This window comes from Pseudopodoces humilis, chromosome 10 (genome assembly GCF_049639895.1).
Source record: "Pseudopodoces humilis isolate 2021_Gansu_Grassland_sample_001 chromosome 10, ASM4963989v1, whole genome shotgun sequence".
Taxonomy (NCBI): domain Eukaryota; kingdom Metazoa; phylum Chordata; class Aves; order Passeriformes; family Paridae; genus Pseudopodoces; species Pseudopodoces humilis.
Genome location: NC_142209.1, coordinates 14,553,147 through 14,572,795, shown reverse-complemented (window position 1 = coordinate 14,572,795; position 19,649 = coordinate 14,553,147). Strand labels below are relative to the sequence as shown.

Sequence of the window (19,649 nt, the reverse complement as noted above, 5' to 3'; positions counted from 1 at the left end):
AATAATAAATGTAGCAACTGCTTTGCTGGAATTTCCTATTTCAAATAATGTGGTATATTCACATATTTAAATACAACTTCTCCACTGCAAAGTTTTTTGTGTTTTGAATGAACTGCAGTGATATCTTCAGGATTCTTGCAGAACTATAATCCCTCTCTTGAATATAGTGTGTATGATTGAAATCCTTGCTGAAGTGAGGATTTAATAAAAGTGTATTTTTAGAGCTGCTTAGCCCTAACCACTCATTCTCTTATTGGTGCTTTTTTATTTTTTAATTTCTTTTGCAAACTACTGGTTTTTCAAGGTAACAGAGGTTTTGAAAAAATCAATTCTGAAAACAAGAATTCTTATTTGTGACTCTAGGTCTGATCTTTATGACTTACTTAGTCAAACTTAGTCAAACTGCTGCTGGTTCTCTTGCCTAACTAAATATTTCAGGGTTGGGCCAGTTGCTTAAGAGTTACTTTATGGAAGGTCTAATTATAACTATTGATCAATGTAGGGGTTTTTTTATCCTATGAAGCATTTTTAAAGGTACTTAGGATGTTAATCTAACTGATATTTTTTTTTTCAGCATTTGACAAGGGTTGAGGGAGTGCCTTTAGGTTGATTTCCTGAAGTTTATATAAATTCTAGAGAGCTGGGTCATATTACTGTATGTAAATGACTGACATTAAACTGACCTTTATAAAGGAAGCAAAATAGTAAGACTTATATTTAGGCCATTTTTTGTCTTTGCTTTCTGATTTTGGCTGAGACATTTTTTTCCCAAAACAATACAGGCTAGTGTGCACTAGAACTGCAAGTTTCTTAGTTCCAATTATAATCCTGAATACATAGTATGATAATCTTTTTTACTGTATTCCATTTTAAAAGAAAGTCTGTTCTATAGGGAAAAGAAAAAAAAAAAGAAAAAAGCAAAACAAAAGAAAGTATTATTCATTTTAACAAAATTTTAAACCATATTTGTCCAAATTGCAATTATAAAAGTAGGTGGTAGCTCTCAATTTTACATGTGAGAACTTGTGATTTATTTTCTAGTTTTAATTTTACCATTAAAGAAGAAATAGTGGATTAATTGCATCAGACTAAAATCTTACAGAACTAAGAGTCAAATAAGAGATTGAAGAGAAGTGACAGAAATTGGAGAGAGGTGCTCAAGGAGTGTTCTCAGATATTGTTCACTTACTTCTCCTGTTTTGCATTGTAGGTTTTTTCCCTATGTATTTTTGCACTCCAGGAAACAGTAATTGCTTAAGAATTAAACTACCCCAGAAGTTATAAATATGGCTGGTTTTTTTTGGACTAAGGTGAACATTCAGATGAAGTCAGTAGAAAAACTGGAGTAGTTCAATTAGGAAAGGAGTTAACAGCTTAATTCTTAAAATTTCCAAATACTGAAAAGACACAATGCTTATCTTCTTAATAAGTTGCTAAATCATTTTTCAATTTGTTTGTTTTACTTTCTAGAAATAAAAATAGCCCACCACCTCATCCAGTGCTGTCTTCCATATCAGTTCTTTTCTGCTACCATTTAGGAACTGCTGTAAAAGGCTCATTTCTAATCACAATACTGAGAATACCAAGGATTGTTCTCTTGTACCTTTACAGTATCCTAAACCAAAAGGTAGGTAAATACTTCTGTTACACTATAAAAGTAGTAGTTTAAAGGTGAGATCATGGTGCAAACAAGTGAAGAATATATTTCTTGCTTAAAAATAGATGATACTGTTCTTACTATCTATTATTAATGGATGAATTTTATATTTTATCATGTTTTCTTCATGAGGAAAGCTTTTCTTCCTCTCAACTCAGATATCAATGCTTCTTTTTTTATTCTTAAGTCAAATATTTTTAAAAGCAGAAAATATTATTTTAACCAATATTAAACTAACCTTTATTTAGTGTTTTTATATAATTGTTTTTGTGAAAGATAAAGAAAAAATTGGCAGACTGCTCTATTAAAAATTTTTGCATGACAGGTATTTAAGAAGCATAAGTAAGAATACTATTGTTAGATTTAAGATCTGTTACAGAAAATACTTTGTCTACCTTGTAATATATTTTTATAGGAAGAATATATGGAATAAGAACTGTTCCTGGGAGTTGTGTGGTATCCAAGACACATTTTTAGATACATAAATCATAGATCTGGGCTGTTTTGAATGGGTTTTGCCTTCTTTTTACCTTTCATACATCTCCACATTTATTGTCTTCTGCATGAAGCACACCACTGTAGGTAATTCTGGCACATTTGCAAGGAGGGAGGACTGTTAGGAATGCACAGCTTTGATTTTAGGAGAAGATTTAAGAAAAGGTTACAAATGTAGGTCTTTTCCACTAGGGTTTACATTGTCCATATTATGTATAGTTGTGACAGGGTATTTACATTGATCATACCTATGAGGCATGTGTTTGGTATAGGTTATGAAAGCTTAAATAAAAACCCCTTGTAAAAAAACACTTGAAAGGTGTGGTCTGGATTTATGTTGCTTTCATATGAAAGTTTTGGTTATAAAACTTGGTGAGTTAACTAAGAACACTGTATAAAGACAGTACATGGGATGACAGAATATTTTCTGCCTTTAGAGAAAGCAGGATAAGTGGGCTTGCTTGTTACATGGTTTTGCAATCTGAATGTCTGTAGATTTAATTAGCAAAGAAAGATTATTTGTGTCTGTAGCACTGTGCTGCAGACTCCTTTTGGTCCAGTTCCCAAGCATCCGGTGACATGACCCACAGCTGTAACTGCTGCTAAAGAGACTAGAAAGTGCTCTGGCCAGCTCAGGTCCTTGGAAGGCTACCCCCAAGAGTAACCTTGCTCCTTCGCATGGCAGAAAGGACAAATGATGGCCCATTTCACCGAGGGCCAGAGTAGTGGGACTAAAGGATTGAGAAGTGACTGCATTCTTGTAGAGCTTACCCAGACTTCCCCACCCTTGCAAAAAATGTTGCTGTTCTCTGTGAACAGAGAAGAAGTCAGGGGCCTGCAAGCTTGCAGGCAAATTTGCAGATGTTTTCTACACAGCAGTCTTCAAGCAGAATCAGGAAGGAGGTTGTAGGTGAAGTCCCTTGCTCTAGGCTTTTAACAAACAGTCCTTACTGAGAAAACAGAGCTTTAGTAAAATCATCTCTCCAGTAGTACATAGCAAGAGTAAAGTATTCTCTGTCAGGAATTTACATGTACAGTCACCATTTTGAAGGAGTTATTCCTGGAATATTTTCATGAAACTTTTTGGAAAAACTTGGGAGGTTTATGGTTTCTTCTTGAACTATAGTAGTTGCTGGGACCTGAATTTTCTATAGTGACTGCAAGATCTCTGCTTTCCAAAACAAGATAAAAACATTTTGACCTCTGGAAAAGTAACATTAAAAAGATCAAGTATCCCTGAACTGAATTTCCTTTTATTGAGAAAAACAGGCTCTTAAATTTGGAAGGCTACCGTGGATACCAAAACGTCTTGTTCTTTTCTCGCATCCTCTCTGTGATGAGCTGTTCTGAGCTCATGATGTGATGGGGGAGCATGGAAAAAAACCTTAAGCTTTACTGTTCAGTTTTTGTTATGAAATTAATACAGCTCAGTGGTCTATGAATAACCTGTTCTAATACAAGATTTTTCTTCCTGACCTGAAAAATGAATGTAATGTAATGCTCTGAGTCAAAACACATGTATGTTCATATAAGCCCTTCTATCCATTCTTTTATTTTGGTTCATTAGGGTACCAGTTGTTCAGAACTGTGAAAGGTTTTTGATAATCAGGTTATCTGTCTCTGCACTCCCTGATCACTGTGAAGTGCTTTAAGGATTACTGACTTGCCTGCCTGTTTTTCTCCCCAGGCAGCTGTTGGCTCACAAAGCTGCTTGCAGCACTTGTTTTTTTTTCCCAGAGAAGAATCTTTCATCTACAGGAAGAAAAAAAAATGCACAGCTCTTCAGTCATTAATATTGAAGACTCTGAATTAAAAACAATTCCTAAAATCCTAATGGAAATATCTGCTGCCTAAGTGAAAATTTTATTAGAAGAGTCAGTCACCTGTAAAGCAAGTTTTTTTTAGAACGGTGGTTTTCCTTGTGGCTAATTATGTGTCCAATAACCAGTAATTTCATTTTATTGCAGAAGAATGCAAAGTGCCTGTTCAACTGCTGTTTCTGCTGGGTTTGCTTCCAGGAAAGTTGCTTAAGATACTTTAAACAGGTATGGTCTGTCAGCTCTGTCCCTCAGCCCAGTCTGGGTACCTTGGTTGGTGCCTGACCCTTAGAATAGCTAAAAAGCCACAGCCAGGGCATGCTGGCCACCTAAATTAAACAAACAAAAAAGCCTCCAAGTGTAGATGAAACCTGGAGCAAAGAAATGGGGAAGACAAATATGCAAGGTGCTAGATTTTAGAAAATTTGTTAATACAGCTTGAGATAGTCAGCTTTCAGAGGGACACTTGCTATCTCTGTAGGTAAGAAGACTTAACATTTTGTTGAGTTGTGCCAGACAGACTCCTCAAACACAGAAAGTCCAGGTAGGAGGAAGCAATGAAGAATTAGGAAACATACCTGGAGATGTGACATTAAACTAGTTACAGTGTTTTCCACCTGGAAGTCCTGAATAAAGAAACTTAAATTCCTAGTGATTGTCAGGATCAGTGAATCTGAAATCTGTATACCAGTAAATCTGGAAATACAAACCATAATGACAGCAGTCTTGTTTAAAAGATGTTTTAATTGGAAATGGATGATTTCTGACATACAGCAGTTTTACAGATACTTGACACCTCTTTTTATCTTCACAATTCTTTTCTCCAAATGTGTTTCAGATTTACATATATACTTGTAAATAGTTTTTTGTCTTTGTCATTGCATTGTTTTTATCTCTGGGGACTGTGATATTCTTAATGTGAAAGGGAATCATATGTTCATGCTGATTCCACCTTCTGACTGCTGAATTCTTCATTCTCATTGCTGAGGGTAGTAGTGAAGTAAACAAGACAATTCTGATAAAGAGTCTGACTTCTCTTAAGTAGGTGTATAAATTAAGTCTAATCTTGGACAGTTATGAAGAGAAAGTTTTCAGGTTAGTTCACCCTAGATTAAATAGTGCAGTGAAATCTCTGAATTTTCCAGGCTTACATTTTCTAGGTAGGTCTTACAGTCAGTGACTTGGTGAGGAATATCAGAGTTCATTTTGCCTGCAGGCTTTCCATTTGTAGTGACCCTTTCCCCTTGGCTTGGCTTCCTGCCTTTCAAAGAGATATCCAGCATTCTAGTGTTTACTTTCTCCAGCTGTTGTCTGCTATGTGTTTGTTAAAAGAATTAATTACTGTAATGTTCTTCCTTTTGTTTCAGAAGGCTGTATTGTAGCTCTTGTTCCCTTAAAAGATTTCCTGTTTCCTAATCTATTGTTGGCAAATTTCTGTTTTTATATGAGTTGTGGTTTTTAATCTAGTGATCATAATACAGAGTTTGCTTTACTTTTGTTTTTTGAATATCTTTTTAGCAAAGGTGATGGTAGTCCACATGTTCCAAATCCAGGGCAATTTGGGCAACAGAGAAGCAAAAAGCAAGAACAGGCCACAAGATTTTAATTGAACTTTTATCTCTATGAAATTCAAACTTTGGTCTTGGGTTATTGCATCTCATAGAGTAATTAATGGGTCTAATTATATTTTTATTTAATTTTTTTCCCTATAGCTAATCTGTTCAAGGCTATTTCTTAAGAATTTTTTTTTTACTATGATTGAAAGTCTTAGTCTTTGATTCTGTAAAATCTGTGGCCAAATGTAAAAGAGAAAAGAAAAAAATAAGGAAAAAAATTCTGCAGTTTTAAGCAGCTTTGACATATTTCTTGATTAACAGAAGCAGTGAACTCTTAAGAGCTCCTACTGAGATTGGTGGAAGCTTCTGGGAACAACCTAGAAATTTCCCACAGATGTTCAACACGGACTTGAGAGTAGGGCTTGGGAGGGAGGGGTTAAAAAATTGTACCCGTGTTTATAACATTTTCTTAAAGAAGTATTCTTAAGTTCACATTTTGATTTTTTGTAACCTAAAATATGGAACAGCTGTTGTAAAAGTTGTTCCAAAGATCATTGTGTACAATAGCATTCCTTACCATTTGCTATTCTTTTGCTTTTTATTCTAGTATTACTTTCGCTATAATGAAAAGCATATAATTACCTGAAGCTCTAAAGAAAAAAAAAAAAAAAGGGAAGATCCAATCACTTCTGCACTATTTTCTTTAGCCTGTTGTTAAACTGCTTAGGTAATTGAAATTCTTTCTGTTCCTTCATTCACAAGTTTAATCAGGATTAAGCAGAGTACTTTGTTTTCCCTCTGAGAACTTGCAGATGAGAAACAGGTGCTGGAGGAAGTAACCCCAGTGACAGAATGCAAGCTTCATTCTTCCCATGCGGAATCAACCAAGTGCTCTACTGTGTTATCTAAGAGTACTTTTCAGGCTGCAGAACCATCCTGCACGTGGGGTTTAATACTGACTTTAATAGTTGCATGCATCCCTGAAGTGACTCGTTCTCTGCTGGCTCAGTTAAGTTTTGCTGAGCTCTCCTGTAGGTTAACTTGAACAGGCCAAAGAGTTACCCTGTCATCTTCCCATCATGACAGAGTGCTGTGCTAGATGATGGCAATTGTCATATTTGCAGGGGTGATTGTTGGAGGAGGGGTAATGTAAACCCAGTGTCCTGTGCAGATTGCAATATGGACAATTACATTCAGCCTTCCTAAATTTCTCTTGGATTTGCAACTGGATCCTCTGCTAAGCTGTGGTGTAGTGTTGCTATGTGCTGTTAAACAGTTCACTCCTTAAGCTGTTCCACTTCAGTCATGGGCAAAGTGATTCATGTGTGTGTATAATCCATTAGCAACAATTGTAAAGCACTCTGTGTTCTGTGGCTGAAAAGTGCTTTCTGAATATAAAGTCACTATCCTTACTTGACAGTTCTGTTTGCCAACACTTGTCCGAATAACCACAGATTTTTTATCTGGCTCTGATGGTTTCAGTATGTTCCAGATAAACATATCAAATCATCTCAAGTAAAATCTAGGAGACTGAATTTTTTTTTCTGTAGAAAAAGTATACTGGTTTTTAATGTGGTTTGGGAATTACAAGGTTTGTGTCTCTCCTGCTTTCTTAAGTTGTAATGGCAGTCTTTAGATACATCAAAGTGCTCACTTGTTCTCCCTTTACAGCCTTGTTGCAGTGACTTTTTTAAAAAAATACAGCTGGATGGTTTGGCTTTTCTGTGTCTGCTTTGGGTCCATCTGCAGCCAGTTGGCAAAGTGACCCCTCCAAAGTGCAGTGCCTGGGTTTCCAAAAGGGGTGCTGAGCCGGGTGTGGTTTCTGTGTTCATTAGCATGGTTGCTGCAGTGTAACCTTCTGGGCTGTCAGTGAATTCAGCAGTGTCTGAGCACCATGTCCTAGGACAGAGGCCCTTCCCTGAGACTGAAAGCCAGCAATTTTCTAGTGTAATAAACCAGAAGAAAGTCTGTCTAATGGCTGTATATCCATGGCAGTTAGTTGTCTCTTAAACTTTGGATGGAAGCCTATCAGGAGGTTTCAGTTAAATGCCTTGTGGAGAGTTCACCTAGATAAAACCAAAATTCATACATGCTATTGTAAAGCACAGTTCTCTGCATGCCAAACACATTTTGCCTCATCCTGTCAAGTACTTCTTTTTCCTCCCAAAAACAATACTGCATTTTAATGTTACTGGCAAAACTGCATCTAGATATAGAGCTAATTTTTCAATCCTCTTGAAAATACAAGGATAAAATGTTCTTCTACTGTGAAATCATATTTTAAATATGTTTATTTTCCCTCTACAGACTTTATGGTTGTGATAATAAATAGGAAATAAAACTCCTTAGGTCTTTTCTTCTGTAGGATGAACCATGTAGGGAATTGAACAAAGCTGATTAACTCTTTGATACCTTTCTCTTCTTCCCTGTCCCATTAAGAAGAAACAAAAGGGGGGAAAAAAGAGAGGGAGAGAGAAAATAAAAGGCATTTAAGCAAGTGACTGCTAATTCTGTGCTTTTAAGCAGAGAAATTTATGAACAACTCTCTGGAAATCTTCAGTTTGATTTATATCAGAAATCCCAAATAAGAGTATTTTCTCACTAAATGCAGAAGCACAGAAGGCAACCCAAGTAACAATGTAATCATGATGCAATGGGAACATGAAGCAGGACTCTTTTGATCCAACCCTGTCATAGAAATGGAGCCCACGTGTAACACTGTGATGCAGCAGGAGAGGACACCTAACTACCCTCCAAGGAGAAAGTTGTGTTGGTCCTACCCACTGGATGATAGCCATGGAGGGAGTAGATGACAGAGAGAGCAGGAAGCAAGGGAACTTGAAAATTTTCTCCAGTAAGTCCAGACAGAAAATATAAGGTGGAGTGGAAATAAATGAAAGTTGTGCTTTTTAGACTGCTTGGGAAAATTCAGGAGGTTATTGAAGATTTCTTACAGATTGTATTTAGCCTAGGAACAAAAAAAAAAAAAAATAAAACCCATTTCTGTAAAAAACAATCAATAAGCTGTGTGCTTATTGATTAGAAGTGGAGGAGGAGAATATTCCTTGTGATTTTGTTTGTGAGCCACAGGACAATAGCCTGTTTTTTAACAAGGCTGCAGGAAGCACAGAGTCAGTCCTGGAAGCTATGAGATGAAACACTTGCACTGGAAAGCGGAGGATAAATGTCGTAGTACAAGTTGCTGGTTATGTCCTCAGACTTATCTCACTGTGGGGAATGGAATATCTTGTGAGAAATGAAGGGTAAGAGCAAGCCCATTAGCCATCTATGAGACAGCAGGGAGGGGTAAAAGGCAGACAAGATCAGCAGAAAAATGAGTAGATGTAAATTGTTCATGAATATATGTTACCTGGAAGTTGGAAGAAGGTTCCTAAGGACCAGCAGGACAACTGTCTGGAGCAGCTCCAAATGTAGGGCCAGGGAGAAGGGAAGTCCCAAGTGTTTTAAAGAGGGAGTTTTCCACTTAAGAGAAGATTTGTATAATATTCTAATCTGAAATAGGCACTGGAGCGGCTTAGAGTCCCTTCCAGTTTTGTATGTCCTCATCTCTTCAGTGAGGCCTCACAAGGCCCATCTTGCTCTCATTTTCCACCATCTAAGAGTATTGATACAACTCTCTCACCAGATCACTAACTGCTGCACAGCAGCCACACTCATTGCCTCTTGCTACCACTGGATTTTGTTTTCTGAGGGGCTTCCACTGGCATCAGTGACACTTGCAGGCTAAGACACTTTAAGGTCCAGCCTGAGCTGCACTGCACTGTGCTGGGGGTGGCTGCCCAGGGCAGCCCCCAAGAGAGTTGGCAGCAATAAGATCAGATCAGGCTGAAAATACCAGCAGAGCAGAAAAAACTGAAATGAGATGAGAGACCAGCGTGTCTCTTTCTTCCTTTTTAAGAAGATTTTGTTGCTATAGCAATTTTGTCTTCCCCAAGCTCATTTTATAAAAGCTAGCCCTAGAATGGAGGACTGAATTCAGCTGTTACACAAAGTAGCAATTATTCTCAACAATTGGGGAACTTACAGCCTGGATCTGAGCCACAGCGCCTTTCTCATGAAACTACCAAGTCACTTTTTCCAAGACCTTTGACATTCTGTGTTGTGAGGCACAGGAGGATATATTCTTTAAATAGTTTTTTTTTGCATACTGTGGTATTTGGAAATATGTAAACATTCCCATTCCCTATTTATTCATCCTGACACTGAGAAATCAGTGTCTGGTTCCCAGGCCCCAAGCCAGAACAGGCTTGTGTTCTTCAGAGAGGTGGTGATATGAGATCAACTCGCTGGTGCAAGGATGAATGCTGATTCCTAACCCACTGTCTCCCGTGCTTTCTGACCAACCTATGCTATCAATGCCATCATTACTTGCTTGTCACCAGAGCAGAAACTACCATTGTAAAAGATCAATTCATTGGGCAAAGATAAAAATATAAGACCTATAATGTGTATATAAGGACTTTATATACTGAATCTCTTTCTAGCTTGGTATCCTATCTTCAGCAGTGATGGTGGGTAAAGGCTAAGGTAGATTAAAAGGATATTTCCCTGCCTCTGTGCTGTTTCTGAATATATTTTCAACCTAGGGACTTCTTGAGCTGTGTGTTTTCTGTGTGTTTAATAACTCTCAGCTTCCTTTTCTTCCCTCAGATTCCTTTTCCCTGAAATTCCCCATCCCAGCTCATGTGAGCTTTTAGCAGCTAATGCATCCTTTTCCCAGCAGTTCACAGTTTACAGATTTATGGTGAGAATACCATCTGGTTTCAAATTTGGCTCCTACTACTTCATACTGTCCTGCTTCTGCCTGGTCTTTGTTCTGGAAGGAATGGTGAGCCATCTAACCCTACACAGCCTCTCTGCATTTCTCATGAGTCGACAGCCTTCTTGCTGCATCCTCCTCCAGTCATGTCTTTTCCAGACAGAAGAACCTCACGTTCCCCAGACAGAAGACATTCCATATCTTTTGCATCATTCCTGCTGCCCTTCTCTCATTTTCAAGTCCACTAAAACTTTCGTGCATGGAAAAATATATTCTGTAGAAACACATATTTAAATGACCTGTTTCTAAATGTTAGCAAGTTCTTAACTGACCATCATCTACCATTGTAGCCTTCACAACCATCTTTAATTAGAAAGGCTTTGGATTATTGCACATATCCTGCAATTTTAAACTTAATGGGATATCTAAGCTTTTTAGTCCAAAGTCCAAAATTATTTGGAGATATAGGTAATAACTTGTATGTGATAGGTGTTCCTTGATGAGTAAGAATGAAAAATCACTTGAGCTCATTTCTGTGCAATGCTGAGTTTCATGGAAATGTACGTTAGCTTAAATGTTGGATGTGTTTTGTTAGTGAGAACATAGATTTCTATGTGTATGGATGGGATCAAGGCATGGGGCCTGTATGAGAAACTTGAGAATTATGAGGCAAGTGTATGGAATAGGATTCTAGGCTGAACAAGAAACCCTTCAAATGTTTTATTTTTTCCTCAGAAATGTAATTTTGCTAAAAGATAGAGGTAACTTGGCTAAGTCTTCCAATTGTGCTGGTAATATTCTTGCTCCACATATGTCTGACTAGTTTTGTAGTCCTCAGCAGTTCTTTAATTTCTGTCTCTCTCTTATTCATTCTAGAATGTTAGATTATTACCTGGCTGCCGTTGTTTCTTGAGTATTATCGTTAGTCATATCATAATACTTGCATGATTTCTTTAAGTTGTAACTGCTATAAATGCCATTTTTATCTGCTGGTTATAACACAACAAATGCCTGTTCAGGTAGTGTACTGTTTCCAGTGTCATTTTCAGTCTTTCCAAGATAACCTTTCTAGTTAATAAATATCAGAAATTCTTTTCATTGCACATTCTTTGAATACCAAAGTGGCTACTTCAAGAGTGCAAACAAATGAGTATTTATTTTAAGTTTGGAAACAATGTTTGTACAAGCTCACGTGCTTTTTCAACATTCTTTTTAATTTTTAAAACACATTTTTTGCGATTTATAATGAATACAGAATCTCTGTTTAATTTATTGGCAAAATTTATACTGACCTCACCAGATCAGGATCTGCCTTGTGAATTTAGTTCTTAAGGGACAAAAACAAATTTAGAAAACCCTTTTCTACTCTGTTTCTCAGTTTCAGTCTGTTCAATGGGAATGATGAAACAGACTGAACTCACAGCTTATAATAAAGAGAAATGTGTCCATGTCAGAAATATGCAGTGACAGCTACAGATGGAAGACAGAGGGAGTGTGTGATGTGAGGCCACCTCCCCTCTGCCTGTGCCCTGGGCCAGCAGGGCTGGCACTGGCAGCTCTCCTGCCGCCGCATCCGGGATGTTCCAGTGTGACAGCATCCTGCCAGGAAGGGAACAGCATCAGGATAAAAGAAAGTTAGCACAGAAAGCATTTTTTCCTATTTAGGAATGGAGTGAACTTGGTTGTTTAAACGTATTTTTATGCTAATACTCTTCGTGTTTCTGCAGAGTTCATTGGGGTCTCTGATGTTTTCATAGTGTAGGCAATAAATCCATGGTCTTTAATTATACTTTTTCCATCTATGGGTGTATTTGCTAATATGTAAGTACAGTATTTACAGTATGTCACTTTTTTTTCTTTACTATCAGAGGAAAAATAGCTATTTTTCATATAAATAATATTCACAATAGAGGTGAAAAATCTTTGATTGCATTTAATCTTTCTTTCTCTTTTTCTCTCTTTCTTTCTCTCTTTCTCTCTTTCTCTCTCTGTCTCTTTCTCTCTCTTTTTTCTCTGTCATACAATGTTATAGTTTTGCTATGCTTCAGAAATTGCTCAGAGGTAAAACCGAACTCTATAGAAATAGAAATTCTTTGCTTCAGATGTCTGAAATTAATGTATATTTTGTAAGTAAAAAAACCAGATTTTTGAACAGGAAGGGTTTTCAGTAGGCCATTATAATTCACTTTCAGCCAACCCCTTATGGGGTGATTTTTTTCACTTCCAGGTAAAACAGAAAGCAATGTGAGCATTGTAAGCATACATGTTTGGATTTATAAATTCCTTCAGAAGAGTAATCCCTTGCACACTGTAGTTCTTACTGACCATATCAGATGTGACTAAAGTTTTTGTGGCATAATCTGCCTTCTAATAGTTTGGGTAAAGGGAAACTACTTATAAGAATTGCTGGTAAAGCCCAGCATATGTTTCATGTATCATGAGTGTTGCTTTTTTCAGCTGATATTTTGGACATAGTTTCAAAACCTTGTTGAGGAGTTACATAAATGGGACATATATGTTAATTTATGCAAAAATAATCAGATCCATGAAGGGGAATATTCTATCTTCGCCACCTGTCCAAGTAAGTTTCAACAAAGTGATATAATGTAAAATTCTCAATACACTGAAAAACTGTGAGTGCCCCAATTATTTGTTGTTCAGAGTGGGGTAGGGCACATGACCTTACAGTCAGTCTGGTCCAGGATCCTTCACAAAAAGATTTAATGGCTATGACTATAAACTTGAATTTCACTAAAGTGTTTGAAAGAGCCATGTATAAAAGCTTTCTAATCATCAGCCTTTAATGACCCAGTAAATACATAACTTCATTTTTCCACTTACATAGTTTGCCAGCAGTGTTGGAGATAGATAACCAGTACGTTTGGATAGTGTGATTCCAAGTGTTTTCTGGTAATTTTGTCATATTCTTTCCCAAATTTTGGGGTAGAGAACTTTGGTGTTTTAAAATAAACTGGGTAAATGTGGCTTCAGGAATTTATTTAGTCACTATTGTAATGTTTGCTAATGGTGGAAATTATGTAGAGTAACTCTTTGAATTTAGAAGCATGGCTATTATAGTAATTTAAAATAAAATTGCCATATTATGCAAAATAACTCTTTATATTCATTAAGTCAGTAATTCCAAATAGTGTTTAAGACTTTGCATTTTGCTGAAGTGAAATCTAGATTATGAGTCTTTCCTCTTTCACTGCATTATTATCTTATGTCATTTCAGCATGCATACACAACTACAGCCATAAATGGGACAAATTTTTGTACATCAGCAAAGGATGCTGTTTGTATTTTGGCAAGGAATTCTGCTAAACTTACATCCATTAGCTGTTTTGGAGATTTTCTCCTATTTTTAGGAAAGGTAAGAGTAAATAAAAATAATTGTCCTGTAAAAATGAAATGAAAAATCAGGTTTGATTATAGTTTCATATACCTAAAGTAAACAAAGTTTATCTTCATTAAATTCAGTGTTGTTAATGCTATAAAATAAGCTTGGGAGAGAAGAATATTTGAGGAATTTAACTTTGCAGAGTTATTTAGTTGTATGATAGCAGTGTCCTTGGAGCCACTCTGGCTGTTCCAATTGCATCAAGTCTTTGGTAAATACATGGCAAAAGGTTTCCTCTGCCCTATGGTATTTACACATGGAATTGAACACAAAGTGTCACAACTCTGTGATGCTGGAAACTGCTTAGCTATCTCCCAGATGAGATGTGCTCTTAAAATACTGGCTGTAATGTATTTGCCTCAGTGTTTGGGGGGATTGTTTTTTTATGAGAAATATTTCTACATGATTAATGAGGCTGCATTTGTCTCTCACTGCCCTTTACAGGTGTTTGTTGTATGCTTTACTGTTTTTGGAGGATTGATGGCATTTAACTACCACCGGGAGTTGCAAGCTTGGGTAGTTCCTCTGTTGCTGGTTGGATTTTTTGCCTACCTGATGTCCCACAGCTTTCTGTCTGTGTTTGAAGTGACAGCAGATGCCATGTTCCTTTGCTTTGCTATTGATATGGAAACAAATGATGGAACTGCAGAGAAGCCATACTTTGTGGATCAGGAGTTGCTGGTAAACCCCACTGATTAGAACAAAGACATTTGAGGCATTCTAAGCTTTTAAGCACTTTTTCTTTCCCCAAGACCTAGTAATCTGAACCCACAACTCATGCTATTTCCTTTCCAACACCTTAGAACAGGATGGACTCAGCAATACAAGTGCATTAATTTGTAAACTGAAGTAGATGGTTCCCTCTGACTCCTGTGTGCTAGCTGCAACCTGTTGCCTTCTTTTAGATCATGTTCTGTTAAGTAATTGCTGATTATTTAGGCCTAATTAGATATAGCTTCAATTTATTGTTGGTAATTAAAAGATACAAATAAATAGATGAGCTAGCTGCAGAAATTGATCCATGGGGTGCCCTAAGATTAATACTTATATTTCTTGTGACTCACTGTACATTGATGAAAAAAATAAGTAGCAGGTCAGGGATCCATTCCCCATCCTATAGATACTGTAGTTCTGAACAAATTTCATGCAAATCTGAATTGCTCTGCTTCATAGCTTTACACACTCTTTTGCCAAAACACTGTCTTCTGTCTCTTGATTAAACTCTTCTTCCTCTGGACAGGTTGTTCTGTATCTTTACCCTGGTAATTACTGTGTTGTATTACCTTCAGTACTTAGCTAATAGTGATGTAGTTCTGTAACTGAAGTCTTTGAATATATGTGTCATCCCTTTCTAATTAAGAGAATACCTGAGGATGAAGATTTTTTTTTTCCTTTTGTGCTATTTTTGACACTTCTGTCTTTTCCTTTACAAACTGCACAACAGAGAAAATCTTAGTGATCCATGAGAATGAATAACCAGCAGCCAGAGTAGCTCATATGACACAAATGTTCTGGATGGATTTCTTCAGGACAATGTCAGAACTGTTTTGGAGTTTTGGTTTTTATTTATTTTTTTAATGCTTCTGTTAGAGTTTCTGCAATATTCATAGAATTTTGTTGAGAACAACAACAGCAGCACAACAGAAAGGCAGCCTAAAGATAGGCTTAACCCTTTGTACAGAAGAAAGCAGATATGTATTCTTTGGCTTTGGTTCAGAATAGTACTTAAGCACATTGCCTGGCTAGGAATATGAAACCGAATGGAAAACTCTGAAGCCTTGACCTCTGTTCTTCCCTCTCTGTTTTGCCAAATTCTAAAGCACTTCTTAAGCCAATTTTCCTTCATGAAACAGAGGCTCTCCTTTCTCCACTTCCAAACTTTGTGGTAGTTTCTCTTTAACTCTGGTCTTAATTCTGTGTAATTAGCCATGCCCTAGAGCTGTGGGTGAAAAGAGGATTTCCCGTAGGGACAAAGGAGTCTTCCAAGCAGGACAGGCTCTGTACCCTTCTATGGAAAAACTGTGGGCAGCACATCCAAACTCCTCCTCATTGTATGATCAAGAGAAGTTTGCTAACATAGACAAGAATTTGGAGTTTCCCAACACATGAAGGCATTTGACTTGTTTGTGTTACAGTCAGGTTACAAACATCCCGGGGGTGGAAGGGAGGCTTTGTGGCCCTCAGGACAATATGCAGCAGTGGGTGGAGAGCCGGGGGAGGGATTTCATACAGCCAGAATCTTCATTCCTGCAGTAGGAGATGTAACAGAGGTTTTTGATTCATCCTTCTCAGCTGCATTCATCACTTCTGCTGCCTCTGTAGTCCCTCCTAGAATCACTCAATGTCATCCAGCCGGGAATCAGCTACAGTTTCTTAGCCCTGGGCTAATTATCTTCCTCTACCAGGTAATTTTATTAGCATAATGGTTTCCTTTCACAAACGATCTCACCCTGCTTTTTGCTTGTAGACCTTTGTGAGTCAGAGTAACAAGTTAACAGAAGGGCGAGAACACAGAAACACAAGACCATTCCAGGATAATGAAGATGGGACAGAGCTCCAGCCTATGGTGAGACAGGAGCATGGGATATGTATTTACCTGCCAGCTAATGTGTTTGCCTTTATGTTCCAAGAAGAAGGGATGGAGGTCATCACGTATCTCCTGACATCTCACAGCAACCTACATGCTGTATCCAGTACCCTGTTTTCCTCTTCTATTGCTTTCCCTCCTCAGGAAACCCTCTGCTACTGCAAAATGGATGGACCAAATAATTCCTCTCTTTTTTCTTCACATTCCCCATTGTGTCCAACAGAAGCAGAGGATGTTTGGACACTGCCAAGGGGGTGGGGGATAAATAATATTCAGATAGTCTTTCATGTGCCTGCTGTATCAAAGTCAGAAGAATGGTAGCCTGCTTAATTTCATGCCAGAACTGCTGAAGTTCCAGACCTCTAAGACAGAGCTAAGAGAAGTTTCCTCTCCCCCTTACCCCCCTTTATTTCCTTATTTTTCTTTTTCCTTTTCTTTTTCTTTTCCTTTTCTTTTTCTTTTCTTTTTTTCTTTTCCCCTCTCCTTTCTTTCCCTTTCATTCCCTTTCTTTCCCTTTCCTTTCTTTTCCTTTCTTATCAATACATATATTTATTTACTCTGTTTAATGATGGAGTAACAAAGCTGAGGTGCCAGAAGGGAGTGTTTCCCCACACCCAGGCTTGGGAAAGTCCTCAGAGTCAACACTCACTCACTGACATCTGAAAAAATACTGCAAATTGCCCAACCTGAGAAGCTGCCCCAGCAAGTTCAGAATCAGGACTGATTTTCCCCAAGCATTGTGGGGGCCAGGCTAGGGCTGCTAGAGAAAGATTCTGCAGGAACCACTCCTCTGGCATCCATGCTTGCTGGGCACTGCTGCAAGTCCTCTGTTGTCACAGCTACTTGCACAAGTGTAACAGATGTTGGTGATTTTTCTTGATCTGCTTTCGAAAGGTACCAGGCTCTAGAAAGCTCTCACATAATCCTGTGGGCATTCTGCTACAGGCAGAGCACTCCTCCAGTTTATTACTAGAGTGAGGGATAGTTGTACTAAATTACTTTATTGTTTGCATCTGTTGTTGCATTCTTTGGTATTTTTTTGTCAAGCACAGATACCAGAGGCTGGGTGGGCATTATTCCCTGCAAGAAGATTGTGGATTTGAGATATCAAAGAACCTTAATTGTTTTCCCAGTTTACCCTTACGACATTTAAATGCAGAAACAGACAGTGCTACACATTTGACTCCTTTTTTCTCTCTTTGTAGACATGAATGTGAAGAACACCAGGAAGTGTGGAAGCAGATCAGCAATAGCAAAAATGGTCATATCAATAAAGATTACCAATACCCCAGGACAAAGTATTGGTTCTCTAAATCTGTTGTATCTTCTGCACTGGTAAAATAACACATAGTCTGTTTGTATGAATAAAATATTTTGTGTGTCATCACATCTGATTTCTATTCCTACACTTGTTATGATGATCAGAAAGTTGATAATAAACTCACTCTTTGTAAATTTCTATGTTGTCAGACTAAATTAGTAAGTCAAAAAGGTCATGGACCTAACATGATTTTCCCATGCTTCTCTGGGAATGCTGTGCCAGTCATCCCTAGAAGAGTAAATGCAGAAACATTTGTAGAGGAGGCGCTCTGAGATGACTGTTCTGATTTATTCTGCATATCTGAACAGTGAATTAAGGAACAGACTGAGCTCAGTGATGGAAATTACCCTTGATAGAAATTCTCTGTAGTCAAGATAATTAGCGGTTATGAAGTAGGTGTCTTTATTTTAATTATACTCTTTTGGGAATGTTTTTTACAAGTTCGTATCATTAACTGTCCATCTCCTCTCCAAAGGGCAGATGAGAAATAGCCCTCCCTCCCTCCCTCCCTCTTGACAAAGTAGCAGATGACAGAGACTAAATAACAGGATAGACATGAGATAAAAATGTTATAAATAATACCTTATAGAAATGTTAGCTGTAACATGGGTATGAAATATATAATGGAGGAAATGGAGCAACTGTCAGGGCTCTAGTCAGAAGAGAAATGTATATGAAGACACTTTTCAAAAAATATTAACTTGGCAACAGTCTGCCAGCACTTTCTTGTGAGCAAGTTTAAAGCTTGTTTAAACTTCGTACCTGGATCCTTACTGTAATACACTTCAAGGACTCCACCTTGTTCGGAGTAGTTTTTTATTTTACTCAGTGGTGTGTTTTATTCTTCGTTCAAAAGCTCTTTTAAATTTTATTTGAGGAGAGGTTTGTCATGGGAAAATGATGCCAACCGGGGATTTCAGTAAAGTATCAATATAGGAAGTGAGACATCACTGCAGGTAAGTGACTCAGAACTGTCTTAATGGATTGATAAACTCTTGATTAGTCACAGCTTGGAAATTATGTACAGAAGAGCTCATTGATGTCTGAATAAGAAATCTGTTTCATTTAAATACTGTCTGGTCTCCTGCTGTTCAAAGGAGATTAGTTATGTTGAAATACTAAGAAATACTTGTTTTTTATCTACCATTTAATTAATTTCAGTCTACTTTAATATGAACCACTTCAGGAAGTTGTGGAATATAGGATAAATTATGAAAAAGAGAAAGAAATAGCTTAAATACTTTCTGCCTGGTAGGTGAAGATGATAATGTAGTGGCTGTGACTCACCACCTCTCATTTAAATCTGTACCCTTGGATACTTCTTGCACTCAGCTTGTGGATGCTGTGGGAACTTCTGAAAAGTCCTGAGTAAGCAATAGCTCTCTAACCCTGAGCAAGCGTGCAGATATGGTACTTACAAAGGTGAAAAACTTTTAGTCTGCCATGGGTTTGCCAAGATTGCTTTCAAGAAGCAGTGTTTTCACAATGTAAACACAATATTTACCAATTCACAGAGCATAAGAGGTTTGCTTTGAAGCTAAGAAATCCCCCAGTTCTTTTTACACATTTGGGGTTTTTTTTTCCTGTTTGTATTTGATACTCACACTGCAAATTTTGGCCTTTGACTCAGGAACTCTGGTGGAAAAAGGGGAGGGAAATTTTTTATCTAAGTATGTCCTTGTATTCAGATAACCTCTAGATGACCTTCAGATGTCCCTTCCAATCTCAACAAGTCTGTGGTTCTGTTCATTGCAATTATGATACAGTGTCATTGCCTTCACAGCAGCTCCAGAGTGGAGAAAGGACTTATACACTTCCTACAAATTCTGGGTTAATTTTTAAAGAAGGAAGGTACTGAAAAATGCCAGTTAAGCTGTATTTGAGTGTGTTCTGTTTAAGGAATACTGTATTGTCATTAATCCAGAAATTACATTATAAAATAAGTTTTGAGAGCTGTGTGTATTTTTAGATAAGACTTCCAAATATATAGCTTTTAATGAAATTTGTACAGAAAGCATAACTTTATAGCTTTCAGT

General features: G+C 37.4%; 1 protein-coding gene across 4 annotated transcripts in view; it reads left to right on the top strand.

The window, feature by feature from the left end:
• Nucleotides 1-17,751, top strand: part of SLC44A3 (solute carrier family 44 member 3) — a 40,592-nt gene extending 22,841 nt beyond the window's left edge. For all 4 annotated transcript variants that reach the window (XM_088060322.1, XM_014250945.2, XM_014250947.2 and 1 more), the window contains 6 exons: nucleotides 1,471-1,627; nucleotides 4,120-4,197; nucleotides 13,541-13,678; nucleotides 14,150-14,386; nucleotides 16,173-16,271; nucleotides 17,498-17,751. In XM_088060322.1, coding sequence (XP_087916448.1) covers nucleotides 1,471-1,627; nucleotides 4,120-4,197; nucleotides 13,541-13,678; nucleotides 14,150-14,386; nucleotides 16,173-16,271; nucleotides 17,498-17,503 — 715 coding nt within the window. In that variant the 3' untranslated portion in view covers nucleotides 17,504-17,751. The remainder of the gene's footprint in view (nucleotides 1-1,470; nucleotides 1,628-4,119; nucleotides 4,198-13,540; nucleotides 13,679-14,149; nucleotides 14,387-16,172; nucleotides 16,272-17,497) is intronic.
• Nucleotides 17,752-19,649: the final 1,898 nt, after the last annotated feature.